The 18123-nt window shown below is 41.4% G+C and overlaps 2 protein-coding genes across 2 annotated transcripts in view; both read left to right on the forward strand.

Annotated features, from left to right (window-relative positions):
• grid2ipa (glutamate receptor, ionotropic, delta 2 (Grid2) interacting protein, a) overlaps positions 1 to 8534 on the forward strand; it is an 18199-nt gene extending 9665 nt beyond the window's left edge. The window contains exons 8-21 of the mRNA XM_030790823.1: positions 1 to 45; positions 379 to 553; positions 835 to 1145; positions 1482 to 1711; positions 1961 to 3290; positions 4068 to 4155; positions 4865 to 4954; positions 6342 to 6538; positions 6653 to 6808; positions 7046 to 7132; positions 7325 to 7454; positions 7577 to 7695; positions 8015 to 8179; positions 8454 to 8534. The exon at positions 1 to 45 is cut by the window's left edge and continues 59 nt beyond it. Coding sequence (XP_030646683.1) covers positions 1 to 45; positions 379 to 553; positions 835 to 1145; positions 1482 to 1711; positions 1961 to 3290; positions 4068 to 4155; positions 4865 to 4954; positions 6342 to 6538; positions 6653 to 6808; positions 7046 to 7132; positions 7325 to 7454; positions 7577 to 7695; positions 8015 to 8179; positions 8454 to 8534 — 3204 coding nt within the window. The remainder of the gene's footprint in view (positions 46 to 378; positions 554 to 834; positions 1146 to 1481; positions 1712 to 1960; positions 3291 to 4067; positions 4156 to 4864; positions 4955 to 6341; positions 6539 to 6652; positions 6809 to 7045; positions 7133 to 7324; positions 7455 to 7576; positions 7696 to 8014; positions 8180 to 8453) is intronic.
• Positions 8535 to 11848: 3314 nt separating this feature from the next.
• Positions 11849 to 17759, forward strand: slc5a11 (solute carrier family 5 member 11). Its single transcript, XM_030790844.1, has 15 exons — positions 11849 to 11992; positions 12248 to 12319; positions 12471 to 12575; positions 12777 to 12836; positions 12947 to 13051; positions 13273 to 13378; positions 13624 to 13704; positions 14047 to 14252; positions 14644 to 14779; positions 14890 to 14997; positions 15273 to 15423; positions 15700 to 15868; positions 16399 to 16614; positions 16899 to 17025; positions 17533 to 17759. Exons 1-15 carry the CDS (start codon positions 11858 to 11860, stop codon positions 17757 to 17759), a joined length of 2004 nt encoding a protein of 667 aa, XP_030646704.1. The 5' UTR covers positions 11849 to 11857.
• Positions 17760 to 18123: the final 364 nt, after the last annotated feature.

The raw sequence follows: 18123 nt of genomic DNA on the forward strand, positions 1-18123 counted from the left end.
GGAGATGGGACCTCCCTCCCTGAGACTCCTAACAACCTTACCAATGTAAGCCCACTTTACCAAGGGAATGTCTACTGCAAGAAAAGAATGAAAAAAATACACAATATTCTTCAATTTTTGCTCTTACTCTTATTTTTGTTTTAACTGTAAAAACTAAAGGAAGAGAGGAGCAGAAATATTCTAATTAAGCTAATTAAGTTGAGTTGATACGATAATATCTTTGCAGATGGCTGGAAGATTACTGGATGACTACAGAGGCTAATGATTTATCCCACGCACTGTTTGTGCTATTTATACATGTAATTTATCTCTGCGAAAATTCTGCGGTCACATCTCATGTTCAGCACGCTACTTCACTGTCCATGTTCTTTTCTCCAGTTGTCTGCAGTGTACGCTGAACTGGAGAACGTGTATGCTGGAAAGAGGTCAAAGTCCCTGAAGAGTCGACCTCCTCCTCCACCGGACACTCTGGTTAACACTGACGCGTTTGCACACTCATCCAGTCAGTCCGTACGGGCACGCTCTTCTTCACCATCTGTCCGTGCTACTTCAGGTGCTCCAAATATAAACTTTTCTTCTTTCACAAACCAATAGAAATGTTCTTCTAAGCACATTTATACCAGTCGTTTTCTTCTGTTCCCTCTTCCTTGCGCTCCATGCTTATTTAGTGTTGTATTCAGATGTCATATGACGGTAATAGTCGGAAGTACACCAGTTACAGAATACTTACACACGCTGCCCTATAAAAGTGCTGCCCACATTATCTATTTTCTGACTCAGGAAAGAAAAATGAACAGTGTTTTACATGATCTTGTTTCGTGTTTACCCTCACAGGAAGCCGTAAGTCTAAACCAATGCAGTGGACGGAGCCCTTACCCAGTCCCCCACAGCCCTCTTACCCTCCGGAGCTGCCCAGTCAGGAGAGTATTGAGACTAACCCCTACATTAGCCTGGAAAGTCCTCCTCTCTCTCCGCCCTCCCCTCCGGACCACCCCCCTAGCCCACCCATCCGTAAGAAACGGTACACCTTCTCTCGGCCCCCCCGCAGTGCAGACACGGACCTGTTTCTGGATGCACTGAGTGAGCAGCTGGGGCAGCAGATTACAGTGGATGATTTCCTGTCCCCAGAAAATGACTATGAGGAGGTAGTGTGTGTCACTTATCTCTAATAAAGAAGCCAATAACGAATAAATACATTACGTAAATAAGTAAATTAATATATAAAATGAATAACTTTGAAAGATTTGCAGGATTTTTTAGCGGTTTGAGAATTTTGATTGTGCAAACTTGATTTGCAACATAGGCTTGGTATAGACTGGTTGTCACATTTTTCTGGTCTCTTTGTCCAGTCTTATATGATTGTTTTTTCTAAGGTTGGTGTCAAAAGATATGATTTGATATCAGAACTTCCAGGATAGGGTTCACAATGACCTTGGCATGACCTGAGATTTGTGTGTCTGTGCGATTGGTCATAATGGCAGGACGTTGTCCAGATGACCTTCCAGGATGAGGAGGATGAAGATGTGGAAGAGGAAGAAGAGGAGGGTCCATTCCTGCCACCAGACCTTAGCAGCGCGAGTGAGAATCACAGCAGCAGTGGAGATGCCAGCTCACTCACCTACTCCTCCAGTTCTGAACACATTCCTCCACCTCCTCTTAGCCCTCCACCACCTCCACCTGTCCAATTCAATGATCCACCTCTACAGAATCAGTACAATGATCCGTCTCTCCAGAGTCAGTACAATGATCTATCTCTACAGAGTCAGTACAACGATCCATCTCTACAGAGTCAGTACAACGATCCATCTCTACAAAGTCAGTACAATGATCCGTCTCTTTCTGCCCAGTATGATGACTTGACTATGACTGTACAGTATGAAGACCCACCAACTCCAGTCCAGTACAATGACCAGCCCTCCCCAGTCCACTACAGTGAACCTCCCCTCCCTAGCCAGTTTAGCGACCCACCAATGCCTGCTGGCTACACCTCTGAACCTGCACCCCGTCAGTTCACCTTTCGACGCCACCCTGGACCTCCACCCCCACCTCCACCCAGGTCCAACCCACCACCCAAGCGTCAGTCTCTGCACAAGGTGTTGCCCACTCGTGAGGATCTGATAGCCCACCAAGTATTGCAAGAGCACCAGTCGTTGCCAGTCCAGCCCACAACTGGTCACCATGGGCACCCTCTGCAGCAGATGCATCAGTCCCTACCTCCCCTGCCTTCCCCAGATTCATCAATTCCCAGCCATGCTCTGTATCAGGCTCACCAGGTCCACCACGGTCGTCAAGCCTACCAGGCTAACCAGGCCCTTCAAGGTCTTCATGCTCACCAAGGTCATCAGATTCATCAAACTCATCAAGCTCATCAGATTTACCAGGTACATCAGGCTCATCAGACTCAGCAGTCCTCTCAACTCTCTAGCTCCATGGACAGGCTTGATAGGCTTGATAGGATGGAAAGGTCAGATAGACAAATCTATCAGATCTTTGAACCTCAGCCTACTCGCCACACCCAACAGATTCATCAGGTTCACCATTCCCACCATGCTCACCCATCTTCCCAGCTTTCCAGCTCCATGGACAGGCTAGACAGGTTGGATAGGATGGAAAGGACTGAGAGACATGCTCAGCAGATTCACCAACCTCAACCCTCTTCTCATTCTGTCCACCAGGTTCAGCAGCTTCACCAGGTTCAAAAGACTCATCAAGCCCATCAGACCCATAAAAGTCAACAGACTCAACAGCATCATCAAACACACCAAGCCTATCAGTCTGCCCAGGCCTCTCAGCCCGTTCACCAGACTCATCACATTCATCAGATCCACCACATACACCAAGCCCAGATGATTCAGTCAGCCCCACAATACCACCCCATTCACCAACCTCACCAGCCACATCAAACCCCACAGATCCTCTCCACCTTCCAACCACAACCACCTCCATCACAACAACAACAACAACAACAACAACAACAGCAGCAGCAGCAAAAGCAACAGCAGCAGCAACAACAACAACAACAACAGCAACAGCAGCAGCTCCATTCCTCTGCTCAAGCTAGACAGAGTCCTCAGCCCATGCACCACCAACGCCCACCCCAAACCCAGCCATCACCCCACCGCTCTGATCAAACCCACGTGGAACCCCCACCTCCTCCACCTTTACCTCCACCTTGTGTGCCCCCTCCTCTGCCCAAATCCTCACCTCAGGGGACTGACTCCAGTCACATGAGTGTGAAGAGACTGCGCTGGGAGCAGGTGGAGAACTCAGAAGGCACCATCTGGGGACAGGTGAATCCACTAAAGTGGTGTTGGTCTCAGCTTTCTTAGTCTCTAAAGCTATATGATCATAGTCTAAAATTGGTTTATAGTTATGTTGTATCACATGGCCAGATGATAAATTGTTGCAGTTTCTTTCATCATTCAGTATATGGTAAACTTGGGGGGGATTACAGTTGTAGAAAAAAAAAAAGATAAAGATAAAATGTGAACTACTAGTTTCAGTAGATCTTTAATATTGGGTGATCTATGGTGAACCTTGATTCTGAGAAACACTACCCTATTCCTTACAACGTACCAAAGTCTACTACTCCCTGAGAGTACAGTGTCTGATTACCCAAATACTTCCCAAAGTCGTAAAAGGAAGTAACAGACCATTTTATTCACAGTCAAGATTCAAGATTCTTCATTGCCATGTGCAATAAGTACAATGGAATACTTACTCCCCACTCAGTCCTGCAGTATCACTTCTAAACATAAATTCTAAACAATAAGTAAATGCACAATAAGTACAATAAAAAGTGACTAAGAAGAGTTGTGTGGTAATGGCAAGAAAATGAGATACTGAAGCAATAATATAATGGAAAGGTATAATGATGAATGATAATGATTATGATAAAGTGACCAGTGCAGTGCAGTACAGTGCAGTATAATGATAGTGATAAATGATAAACTGACCATAAATGATAAAGTGACTTAATTAAGGAGTGTCTGTGATCCTTGTGGATTCCAAGTACTGCTGATAACGTGATAAATTCTGTCAGGACAGGTATATTCTCTTTATTACAGTTGGGAGAGGACTCAGATTATGACAAACTAAGTGACATGGTGAAATACCTGGACCTGGAGCTGCATTTTGGGACACAAAAGAGCCCAAGTAAGTATATATCCTATGCATAGGCTTTAGTAAGTATAGTGCTCATGTGTCAGTAAGAGAGAATGATAGACAGATTTCATCCTCATGAATACATAAATTCTGCTTTAAAAGCCCAAGAGAGTCTGGTTGGGTCATGTTTGTGTAAGGCACCTTGGGGACTGTCTGTAGCCCTCCACTCCTGCTCCTGCTTTAAAATGTCTCTGATTTATATGTTTGGAGACCAATCACAGCATCAGCTCTGCTGAAGGCAGTAGACTGACCCACTTAATTCTTCCATTTTTATCACATCACAGTTTCAGTGGTGACTCGTGGTCAATGGAGATTCAATTCAGCCAGATCAATTTTGATGGGTTCTGACTTTCCTGCTGTCATTTCCAAGTGGCGGTTTCTTTTATATCTGTCAGAGTAAACTATTTGTACCAATCTAACTCTTCCTCTGTCTCTCTGTGAGACTAAACTGAGAACAGCTTGCTTGACTTCTACTTCCAGAAGGTTCACTCCTTACAAAGAATTACTCTTACTGTTTTGCGCTTGGCAAGCCAGTTTGTGTTTTTTGCATGCTGTGGTTTGTCCTCATTACAGTCCTTTTTATCCCTGCAGGTCTGAGAATTTATGAACACTTCATACATCCACTCATCCACTTGTTCATTTCATCCTGTCTTTTTTTTCTTAGGAGACCTTGCTCTCATGCTGTGAATTTGTTTGTTAGTCTCTCTTCCAGAACCAGCCCCTCAGCCCGAGTCTTTTAAAAAGAAGGATGTGATTGAGATTCTCTCTCATAAAAAGGCCTACAATGCCTGTGAGTAGGACTTACTAGTGAATGTTTTAGCTGTGTTTTATATACGTTGAACATAGTTATGATATTTTAAGCCATAGTTTGTTTTTTTTTACCTTACGTGCTTAGAAGAATTACACGTTTAATGTGATGTGCAAAGGGAGAAACAGAGCAAAACAAACAAGGCAGTGGCTCACAGACAGGGGTTTAAAAACATTACAGGCTCAACAAAAAAAATCATATAGTTTCCTTACACCTAGGATGTCTCGAATGTACATAATACACAAGGATTAGAATAGCCTATAGTGAGAGTGAAAAAGAGAAAGAGAGAGAGAGGGAGAGAGAGAGAGAGCGAGCTTTGAGCAACTGAGTGTGTGTGTGTGTGTGTGTGTGTGTGTGTGTGTGTGTGTGTGTGTTTGTTTGTTTGTATAGTCAGTCTGTACAATCTGTATTGGAATAGGACAGCAAATAGTAAATCATAGTCAATTTAACAGTAGAAAAACAATTTAACAGTCAGAAAACTCTAGGCCTATTACTGTATGTGCTGCACTATATGTTGTACTTTCTATCGTGTAATGTGTCTTCACATTTTGTCCTTTTCTACCAAAGTTACTATGTTGTCATGGTAGGTTATGTCATGTCATGTTATGTCATGTTATGTCATGTCATGTCATGTCATGTCATGTCATCTTATGTTGGAACAATACGACACAAATGTCACATGGACGTCTTATAGAGACTTTATCATGGTTCCCTTATGCAGTAAGGGATTTCTTGATTTGTTGCCAAGAGATCAAGGTCACAAGGAAAGGTATCACTGAAGAGTGTTGGTACAGGTCTAATCATTAAAACACTGCCTACACATATCTGTACCATACCTGCGATTGTATTAGATTGTGTTCTGCTAGCTTAAGTCTGCAGAGTCAGCTTGTGTAAGACTGTGTTTGAGATATTATAGGTTGTATGTTGCCTGTGTTTTCCTGTGCTAGCCTGTGCTGGACCTTCACTCTATGACACCTTGCCGCGTCAAAGTAGAACGACTCTACTAGGGCATATCTGTGTTTAGCATACTGTCTTAGACTGCGCTGGTCTGTGTTTTTTGGGATGAAAGTCTCAGAATGTGCTGCACTGTTACAGACTGTGTGTGAAAGCTTGATAGATGTGTTAGGCAGTTAGCTTGACCATGCTGGCCAGTGTGAGGTTTTTCTAAGATGACACAGGTCTGTGTTCTGACGATTGCCTCAGATTGTACTTTTGTTCCATTTTTTTTTTGTTTGTTTTATTAATGACAGCATTCAGTCATAAATTTGCATTAGTTCATTAGACAGTCCTGTGTCCTGTTATGATGAATACACCAGTCTGTGTTAGCCTGTGTCAAACTGTGACTAATTCTGTGTGCTGACTGTGGTAGCTATCCTGATTGCTCACCTGAAGCTGTCACCAGCGGAGCTCCGTCAGGTGTTGATGACCATGGCTACTGAGCGGCTGGAACCTGCCCACATCAAACAACTACTCCTGTACGCCCCAGATGAGGACGAAGTCAAACAGTACGAACAGTACAGCGATGATCCTTCCAAACTCAGCGAGCCGGACCAGTTTGTCCTACAGGTACTACACCGTGGAGAATAGGTCTGATAGACCTGATTAGGGCGTATGAAAACAATTGTGTGATAATTTGTCTCTCACATTTGTGTGTTGATGTATTTATTTTTACTCATGTAGATGCTGTCAGTACCTGAGTATAAAACTCGTTTGAAGAGTCTTCACTTTAAGACGACACTGCAGGAGAAGACAGAGGAGATGAGAGGAGGGTACGAATGTGTCTACAAGGCTTCACTGGAACTCAAGAACAGTAAAAAACTTGCCAAAATCCTAGAGGTACCATCATTCTCTCATCAAACAGATCGAAAGGTCTTATAAACACGCTCAGAGAGTGGTAGTATGAAGCTAACCACAGAAGACATGGTTTTCCCATATCTTCTCTGTCTGAATAATGCAAGCTAACCGCTCTTCAGCTCATTCAAATGTTGGCTTATAGTTTCATGTGCTGATAAAATGCTGATAAGCTGTTCCTTGGCTTTTTCCAAGATTCAAAAGATTGCTGTCTTTTTCTAGTTTGTACTGGCAATGGGGAATTACTTGAACAATGGTCAACCCAAGAGCAATAAAACCACTGGTTTTAAGATCAATTTCCTCACTGAGGTAGGCTTATTGTGCATTCCTTTTAATGATTATAAGAAGGTCATGCCTAGACATATACTAAAGTTACTTGTCTACTCTTTGTACTGTAGCTCTCTTGGAGGGGGAAGAGACATGACTGAGTAAAATTCCAGAAAGCTGTAATCAGAATGGAACATTTTTGCATGTAAATAATGTGTGTCCTCTGCCTTGTAGCTCAGTACCACAAAAACAGTGGATGGAAAATCGACTTTCCTGCACATCTTGGTTAAATCATTGTGCCAACACTTTCCAGAGGTACTGGACTTTGCCAAGGAGCTGATGACGGTGCCACTGGCAGCCAAAGGTGAACAAAAAAAAAAAACTGTGTGCCTATAACTGTGTGCTATGATTATGTACCTTACCGCTGGGGCAGATTGTTGGGGGTTTTTTTTTTCTTACTGTTGTATTGTGTGCTTCTGTTTTCAGTAAACCAGAGGAACATCACTGCAGATCTAAATGATCTACACAATACTATTCAGGATATCCGCTCTGCCTGCCAGAAAATGCCAGCCACCCCAGAGGACCGCTTTGCCACTGTCATGAGTGTATCCTCTCAAGAATATCGTTGTGTTTACTATGCAGAAACAGTATCTAAATGTTTATGTCATGCTATAAAACTCAGTACTGATTAGCATCAGAAGGATTAGCTTCACTAAATTCTTTGGCAACAATAGGTAGCTGAAAAAATGTATAGTGTCAAACAGTAGTGGTCAACGGTAGTGATCTGCACACAAGTCTTTGGCAGTTTTTCTGTGTGTTTGCTCTTTTGGTAGTTTCTCTGAAACAAACACTGTGTGGAGTGAAGTCTCTTATGAGGGTAAGGTAGGATATGTGTGTATGTCCTTGACTCTGAGGTGTGCACAGGGCTTTCTAGAGAACAGTCACCCGGCTGTACAGTCTCTGGAGTCACTACAGCAGAGGGCTATGGAGGAGTTCTCTAAGGTCGCCTCCTTCTTTGGGGAAGACAGTAAATCCACTACCACTGAGGCCTTTTTTGGAATCTTTGCTGAATTTATGGCCAAGTTTGAGGTTTGTGGCTACAAGCAGTTTGATTGGTTTGCATCATTATGGAAACCAGCCGTAAATGCTTAATGACAACAGCTGTGTGAAAATTGCGAGTGGTATGTGTTTTACCACACCAATTTTACTAATCCCACTTTAAAGCTCACTGTGTGATTTAATTTAAAATATCTGCTAAATATTATTTTGGATTGTTACATATTCTGATGATCAGAATAGTGCGTATGTATATATAGGAGTGTGTTTCTGGGATTCTGAAGGATATTCTGGGTTGTATTTGCAGAGAGCCCTCAGTGATAACCAATCGACAGAAAACCCAAGGAGTCCTCGCAGCCCACGTATGGCCTCACCCTTGGCCTGGTAAAGAGATGAGGCTTTGGACGAGCACACTCACAAAGACACACACACACACACCCACACACACACACACACCCACACACACACATGCACACACAACACTCTTACCAAACCTTATGAATAGTTCATAATAAAACCAAGACTCAGAGACAGACATGAAGAAATACTCAACAGTGCACATACATTCATGCATGCAGGATCAAATGCGCGCGCACACACACACACACACACACACACACACACACACACACACACACACACACACACTAACTGACAGTCAGTGGGTTTTTTCTGTGTGTGTGGAGCTTTCATTTCAATGCACAATGGAAATGAAGAAATGGAAATAGTGATTGTTGACTCATTAGACAATGCTTGATTTCGTTTTATTCTCTACTGTGACAACCTCTGTAGCAATGAGTGAGGAGACAGCTGTATAACAAACAAATTCGTTATCAGTTGATATGTTATCGGTGGATAATGGACCTATAAATAGGTCTTCGTCTAAAAGGTTACTTGGCCTGAGAATGCAGTTTTAAGTACATGTCTTTCAGACACTGCCAAAGGCAGTGCCAGTAATCGTATTAGAAAATCTGATTTGGCATCTTCATATAACTGAAATCATGCAGGGGACCAGGGGCACCACTAGAAATGTTGGGCCCTATGAAAGAATTCTTACTTACTTATGATAAAAATAATAGTAGTGTTCTCTTAAGGCCCCCCACCCCCTGCAGGGGACAGAAACTTTGATGAAACAAATGTAAGTGGGACTTTGCAAGTCTTCAATCCTGGTCCAGAAGATATTAAACGTAGCCAGTGAAAACAGCTGTGCATTTTTAGTCAAAGAAAATCAACAGATAGGGACGATGAATGATTGTGAAATAACTCTTGGAGTGTCCTTTTGCGCACACTACTGCAGAAGACATAGGACATATGTCAGTGGTAGAATTGACCTCTGTGTGTTATAGGGTTCTATATATAATCTTAATGTTTGTTCAGCCTGTGTTTTAATTAATAGAGTTTCCTCAACTGAAGGACATGTATGTGAAATAGAAAATGAAATAATGTTAAATTATATATTTAAATCTATCATAAATATTTATTCTATTTATTCTGTTTACATAGAGATATTGATGTGGAATTCTGAAGTTGTTTTGGATTTTTTTTTTTCCATCCACTGTTTTTTGTTTGGTTGTTTTTTCTTTTTTAAACCAAATACGTGCCGTTTTTCCGGTTAAGACACATTACAAAATTGTATTCATCAAATGTACAGTCTGTACTGTATACTGCTCAATTTTTGTTTAGTTTTGAATTATTGGAATAGGTTTATTCATTTACTGTAGATGGTTTAGATTGTGTTTTTCCCTAGCTTTACAAGTGGATCTGTTTTTTAATTTCAAAGTATTGTTTTGGTTGTTTAACCATTTATTCATGTCCTGGTTATTTTTTGCTCAATTCCATACACGTGGATCTGTTTTGCTGGGAAAGAATCCAATCCATATTAACATCCTGATTAACTGAGCGCTAATCTTTTGAGCATATTGTTTGAGCATGGGTTAGAATGAATATGCACCGTCATATCTCCTTGTTCACACGCTGATTTGGTGTGAACTGACAGCCTTTAGGGCCGAGGGAGTTTGCAATATAAAGTCTTCAGTGGGTAGACTAGGGAAATGCTTCCTGAAGATTTTCTCCTAATGTGCGTTTGAACTTTTGTCACCGCTAGGGCCTCGCATTAGAATTATTCGTTCTTAAGTTTATGTAAGACTTTATGGAAACCAATATCATTTTTCTTAAATTTGTTGTCCATTGATACGGAAATGTCCCAGTTTACCTATTTTTACTGTTCTTTTTGGTTTGAGCCTCAATTCAATGTTTGTTGTGATTTTTTTTTTTTTTTTTTAACTATGTGTCGGTTACAAAATTGAATGTTGCATCTCATTATGTGCCATGATAAGTACATTAATGGCAACTGAGATCCTTTGAATAGTCTAGAATGTTTGACACTTTAACACTGTACATGTTAGGGGACAGCAGATAGGTTGACATAATGATGAATGTAAATCTGTCATATACAGTAGATTGCAATAACATTTCAGTAATGCTAATTTAACAGCAGTTTGACACCTATACTTCCATCCACTTAAATGAGATAGTGTAACTGTAAAACGAATGTCTATTCTGCCTTTGTTAATGAGTTGTCTTACTATGTTATTGTTCTACTATTATCTGTGGAAGAGTGGTATTGCGACATTGCTCGTCTCCTCATTACCTTTTGGTAATAAAATTTACATTTTAACCAGTGTGTGTAATGTTATCTAAGGCGTGGCAGCTCACTGGAGTTTGATCCTTTGGTCTAAAAGGACTGCCATGAAAACAATGAGATGAATGCTCAGTGGACACATAGTAAGGCCATGTTAACTGCGCTGGAAGGTTTAAAAGGAATGAACATATTAGTCTGACCCTGTATTAAGGTGAGTGACAATCCCTGTCTGTTGCCTGAGCCTATTTGAAAATACCATGCTGTACCGGTGGTATTTTTGCATGTGTTTTTGGAGTTTGTCGCAGTGGTAAAGTGGTCATGGTGATCACTCTTAATGTAGTATTAATGCGATTAGTAATTAATGTGGCCAGGCTGTTATTGTCTGAAAGTGTTAATGATATTTTTGCCCTTGTCAGAGTTAATGAAATGGGTGAATTGTTGTGAAAACGGTTGTCAAATTGACTTCACAGTAGAATTTCTCATTCACACTGTGAAAAAGACAGATTTTGTTGCCAAGAATCGGTGTTGTACTGTGAGACAATCTCTGTTTTTCCTTTTTAAATCCAACAATATTATTTTCTGTACTATTTTGAGAACATAAGAAAGCTTTGATAGTGTATAGCTCCATGTTATAAAAAAAAAGAAAGATGTGCATATTTGTGTGTTCTAAAAAGAATAATAGAACTCTCTTCAGCTAAAATAAAATAATAAAAAAAAAAAACTCCCATGTGATTATGCAGGACATTGTATCAAATGTCAGTGGGAACTTGGGGGAGTCTTGTCTTATCTGCTCAGGGTTCCACGCTGTTCTTTTCTGTATGTTCTTTTATTAATGTCCTGTGTTATTCAAATGCACATTTGTCTGCTTATTCTGGCCCAGAATATAAGGCTCAGCAATACTAAGAGACTATTTAAAACTGGATAATGTGTAATCTGTATGACGACTAAAAATCATGTGAGGTCATGTTTTTTTGCTGAAACAAGTGAGAGATAAATGTCTGCACGTTTCCCAGTAGTGTGAAAGCCTAGTGTGAACTAAACTCCCGTGAACTCCGCTGACCGCCGACCTGATGGCTGTTACTGAGGTCCCTAGTGTCTCCCCATCTCCCACCTCGGAGGGTACAACACAGAGGTCTACACTGGTCTCCACGGACATAGCGGTGCTTGTCATTTATTTTGTGCTTGTGTTGGCTGTGGGACTCTGGGTAAGTTTCCAGTACTTTAATTTCTACAGCGGTAAGGGTGGCTTAGCCTGGGCACAATTCATTTCTATTACCCTCATTTAAGATTAACTCGCAGGGATGACTTTTTTTTTTTTTTTTTTACTGACTTAACTCACGCTAATTTTCTTTATGTGACTGTAAAATCCTTTATGTGATTTTATTGAAATTTATAAGAGATTGCCCTTATTACATATTTACTGATTGAAGATTCCAGGTTTACTCATGTCTTTTTTACAGTCTATGTGGAAAACCAAGAGAAGCACAGTAGATGGATATTTCCTGGCAGGGAAGGACATGACATGGTGGCCAGTAAGCAATGAAACAAATTTCAAAGATATTGAGCATATGGGTTCATTTTCATTTGCCCTTCAGTTCTAGCATTTGTTGGCTACGAGTAGTGTGAAATAGACCTCTCTTGAACGTAGTGTTCAGTTTAAACGCCATTGTGGTCTTTCTGCAGGTTGGCGCCTCACTGTTTGCCAGTAATGTGGGCAGCGGGCATTTCATCGGTCTGGCAGGGTCGGGTGCGGCAGCTGGAATCGGGTCTGTGGCTTATGAATGGAACGTAAGGAGATGAGTGTCTTTGGTTCAGTCCAGGCTTTAATTATGAGTACTTATTCATTACCAGTTGACGACAAGAGAACCACACGACAAGCTGTCTGCCGTCTCCCTGAACAGAATGTGTCAGGGAACATGTAGTGGTCTATTAAATAACCTCACTTCCACACAGCGGTATCACTGATGTTATGTTTTTTAATGTTGGTAGGGGATGCTGATGGTGCTGCTCCTTGGCTGGCTCTTTCTTCCCATTTACATTGCCTCAGGGGTGAGAGACTGTCTGAACTACAGCAATAAGTTTGATCGTATGTGCCTCAGTATGTCATACCACACGTTATGTGTGAGGTGATTGTCCGTAACGCAGTCGCTGTCTTACAGGTGACGACCATGCCTGAGTATCTGAGGAAACGATTTGGAGGGAAGAGAATACAGTTGTTTATAGCTGTTTTATACTTATTTATTTACATTTTCACCAAAATATCGGTGAGTAAAATCCTGAGCGCTTTGTTCTACAAGCGATCAATATTGAAAATGAATGTGTATAAAGAGTTATATATACATATAAGTGTTCAGATATATGAGTGATTTTTTTTTTTTTTTCAGAAGGAAGTCATAACTTCTTTTCTCGATTTTCATACATCTGTGCCATGTTGAAAGTGTGGTGTTAAAGCATGTGATGCTGTGTTGTGTCTGTGGGTATGAAGGTGGATATGTATGCTGGAGCAGTGTTCATTCAGGAGGCTCTGCAGTGGAATATCTATCTGGCTGTTGTGCTACTGCTGGCCATCACTGCTGTTTACACAATAGCAGGTATATTGCTCTCTGTGAACTTATCAGTCACTCAAAACGTACCCTGTGAAGTATGGCTGTTTTGTCTCTGAGAAATTAATTCATTGGTGTTTTGGGGGGACATTTTAATGTCTTTTCACATTTATTAAATGGGAGACACTTTACAAATGTTCAAAACATTTCACATGTTCTCTAACTGTTGGTATACGCTCAGTATTTCCTACTCCTTCGTGTTGACTGATTGATGCTCCGCTTGCGGGTTACAGGTGGTCTGGCTGCAGTGATCTACACTGACGCTGTGCAGACTCTGATTATGCTGATTGGAGCTTTGATCCTCATGGGATTCAGTATGTCTTCAAAATACACTCTGCTGACACACTGTTACTCAGGTTTAGATGATTAGATGATTATGAGTCAGTCACTAAGGCATTGTAAGTGTAATTGTCAGTAAGCAAGACCTCCTACACTGTTCTGGTATGAGCTAATTAGTGATCATACGAAAGTGACAGTATCTGATGCAGTTGAAATTGTATTTTTAGAAGGATTACATTATAACATTATAAGACATTTGTCAGTAACATTAGGTATTATTACAATGGGAAATGTACAATATACAGTGGTAGACCTGTAAAGTATGAGGCATTACCTTGGTGGTAATAGCATTTCTGGTCGTTTCTGTTTGCGTGGAGGTTTTGCGGAGGTTGGGGGCTGGCAGGGTCTCATGGACGGCTACGCTACTGCCATCCCCTCCATCAGGGACCCCAACACCACCTGCGGAATCCCGCGAGAGGATGCATTTAATCTGTTCAGAGATCCCGTGACCTCTGATCTCCCCTGGCCAGGCGTGCTGCTGGGTATGTCTGTACCCTCCATGTGGTACTGGTGCTCTGATCAGGTGAGAAAGAGGAGAAGTAAGGATTGTTTGCTTACGTTGCAAACTGTGCCACATTAAACATTCATGAGGGCTCTACTATGTGAACTTATTTAACCCATTCAGGTTGAAGAACTCTGTTCAGGGCTAAAGAAAATAATCTGTGCCTCGAACCAATAAACATTTTTGGAACAGTTCTTCATAATTAAACATAATAAAAAATAAATATGTAACATTTCAGATATGTGTATTTTAATGTTTACGCCGCCCCTTGAGTGCTTCTGTCTATTACGCAGTTCTTCGATTATAAATTAAGCAAAGGAATTGACAATCTGAAGTAATTCTTTATGGGCGAGGTGTTCTGGAATGTTTGACGGCGTGTAGATTGCGTGAGCGAGACTCTGTTTGTCTACAGGTGATTGTGCAACGATCCCTGGCCTCCAAGAACCTTCTCCATGCCAAAGGAGGCTCTCTGCTCGCTGCGTACCTCAAAGTTCTGCCTTTTTTCATGATGGTACTACCAGGCATGATCAGCAGGATACTCTTTCCAGGTATGTTGCTGCGGATTAAGGAAACAAAACAGAAAATGGGTGTATCTGGCTGCAGAACAGGGTTTCGCTGCTGGTCTTGTGTAGTCTGAATCAGTGTTGTGATGTTTTAGATGAAGTGGCCTGTGCAGATCCAGATGTGTGTAAAGCAGTATGTGGAAATTCAGTGGGATGTTCTGACATTGCTTATGCCAAGCTGGTCATGGAACTCCTACCTGCAGGTGAATTCACACTCGTATTTCAGTTGTTTTTTTGTTGTTGTTTTTTTTTGCTAAACCCTGTGCCTTTTACTCTCTTAGTCCTTACCTATTTTTATCAAAATTGTCCAGTGTCTGTTTTATATTGCTGTCTGCCTCTAATAACAAGATTCCTTGTGTTTGCATCTGCTTCCATGTGTGCGTTTCTGTCTGTCTGCGTGTGCATCCTTGTGTGTGTGCGTGTGCGTGTACATGTATGTGTGTGTGTGTGTGTGCGCGCTCGTATGCGTGTGTATCAGGTTTACGGGGCCTTATGATGGCTGTCATGCTGGCTGCTCTCATGTCCTCGCTCACCTCCATCTTTAACAGCTCCAGCACTATCTTCACCATGGATCTGTGGAGACACATCCGCTCCAGAGCCACTGAGTGGGAGCTCATGATTGTAGGCAGGTAGGCAGCTTGTTTCTGTCAGTGCTGAGATGGTGCTTTAATTCTGGTCTCTTGTATGCATTGTTTGATGAATTTACACATTCACATTAAGAACTCAAACGGAGTACTGGAAACAAGTGCTATTAACATCATATTAACAATTCCAAGCATGTTTACGTAATATTTTGCTTTTACAACACTTCCGTTCAAAAAACAGTATCAACAATTTGTGTGTGTCTGTGTGTGTGTGTGTGTGTGTGTGTGTGTGTGTGTGTGTGTGTGTGTGTGTGCCTGCAGGGTGTTTGTGTTGGTGCTAGTTGTAGTGTCTATACTGTGGATCCCCCTGGTCCAGGCCAGTCAGGGAGGACAGCTCTTCATCTACATCCAGTCCATTAGTATCTATCTGCAGCCCCCTGTCTCAATAGTCTTCCTCGCCGGCTGTTTCTGGAAGAGAACCAATGAGAAGGTACATGTGTATTCATACATGAGTTACAGATATGCAAATGACATAGACAAAGTTCGAACAAGCAAGTTAATGCATAATCAGCCATCATTTCAGGGTACGTCAAATCCAAAGGACTGGTCTATGAACCAGATACCAATATGGAAATTATTCAATAATCAAACCACACTGTAGCAACATTGTTAAATAAGTACAGTAATGAAAAATACTTGATATGTTTTCGTATCAAAGCTGAGGTGTTTGCACACAAAAGAAGACATTTTCAGTGCCATGTCCTTCAATTCCTTCCTTCAGCATATATTTACGACCACTTTACAGCTTAAATAAACGCTTCAACCAGAGTAGTCACATTTTCTTATCCTTTCACCACATTGACTTTGATTGCTGTGTAATACCCATCCATGTATGTGTAGAGCCAGTTTATTGCACGATGTCTCGATTGTCCACTGTGAAAAGCGATAAAGCTTGTTGTGCCTTTAGCCCTGAGTGGCTGATGTAATGTGTGGTCTTCTGTGCTGTTGTGTGTGGAGTAGGGGGCATTCTGGGGTCTGCTGCTGGGGCTGATAGTGGGCGTGGTGCGGATGATTCTGGATTTCGTGTACCCAGTGCCTCTGTGCTACGAAGAGGACACTAGACCAGACATCATTAAATATGTGCACTACCTTTATTTTTCCATCATCTTGTCACTGATCACACTGGGCATTGTGGTGGGTGTGAGTCTGGCCACTGAGGAACCCTCCCCTCAACAGGTTAATGAAAAAATATGTGCATACACATGTTAATCCACGTGCACGCACACACACACACATACATACTCACACACACACACGCACGCATGCAAAGTACAAAGTACAAAAACATATCTGAGCATATAACTATGTGTATTATTTATCAGAAACCGCAAACATTAGGAAACACTGCTAATATTTATGTGTTTTTAGTATTTTTTTCCAAAAGATACAATACATATCTGATATGTACGTTCTTCTTAAACACAGTTATACATGTTTTGTGGGCTCTGACTTTGTGACAGATAACCCGTCTAACATGGTACACAAGATTTGATCCAGTGGAGAAGAAAGAGGAGACTGTGGTTGGTGAGATGACCACAGTTGAACACGAGGAGAAGAGAAGTGGAAAGGCGGAGCAGCAGAGAAAAAGTGGGCTGTTTTTACAATCATACAATCACTCAGTAACACAGATATATTTAGATATGAGTATCAGTAGTGATTCTCAACTGAACCTGCAGGGGGAGCTGGATGGTCAAAATTGATCTTAAATGATACAGGAACATTAAAAGTCACAAAGTCTTTTACCATTACCGTTGTTTTAAAAACAGCATAAAAACCTCTTTTTTTAAAATGTTTATATCTGTATTATCTGGGCATTTAATTCATGTGAAAGCAGCTGGAAGCATTCTGGACAAATGAATCTTTACAGGCTGTCCACACAGCCCTCAAGCCTGCCTTTGGCGTCTCCCGTTCTTCTTCTTTTTTTAACATCACTGCTAAATCTTTTGGTTCTCTGAACCCACAATACCCTATATTCAACAAAGTCTCAGCTAACCGAATCATAACACTAAGACCGACATACAAAATCGCCCATGAAAGAATCAAGTCACGTTAATCTGATGAGGCCTGCGTTCCAAACTCTCTTTTTTTCTTTAGATTCCAGCAGTTCGGAGCTCAGCACGAAGAGCACGTCCAGGCTGAAGTCTGTCCTGCTCTGGCTCTGTGGAATGGAAAAGCAGAAGGAAGGAGCAAAGGCCTCTCCACCCCCGACTGAAGCAGTGGTCTGTTCCTTGGAAGAAGACCCCTGTCTGAAGAACGTGGTAAATGCCAATCTTATCGTCTGTTTGTCGGTGGCAGTCTTCCTCATCGCCTACTGGGCATGAAGAGTCAGCTGTTGCAACTGAAAGACCCTGGTTCTGTTTGAGGGACATTACGGGCTCAGGTCTACAAACCTCATATTAAGGCTGAGATCTGTGAATACTTATTTATCAGACATGATATTGTTTTATTCTACTCCAGACAGGCATTATTTTGATTAGCTTTCAACTGTGAATAATAGAGCGAAATAGAGTGAAAACGATATGTAAATGGGTAGTTAATGGAATACACCAAGGTCAGAAAAACACCTTTTACTGTCAAATAACTGTTATTACTGAATATTTAAGAATTTAAAGCACGCTGAAAAAAATTTTAAAGTATTATCAAAAAATGACCAACAAATGATACTACTGGCGATTCAAGTGTAAT

The sequence above is a fragment of the Chanos chanos genome, chromosome 13, assembly GCF_902362185.1.
Source record: "Chanos chanos chromosome 13, fChaCha1.1, whole genome shotgun sequence".
NCBI lineage: Eukaryota > Metazoa > Chordata > Actinopteri > Gonorynchiformes > Chanidae > Chanos > Chanos chanos.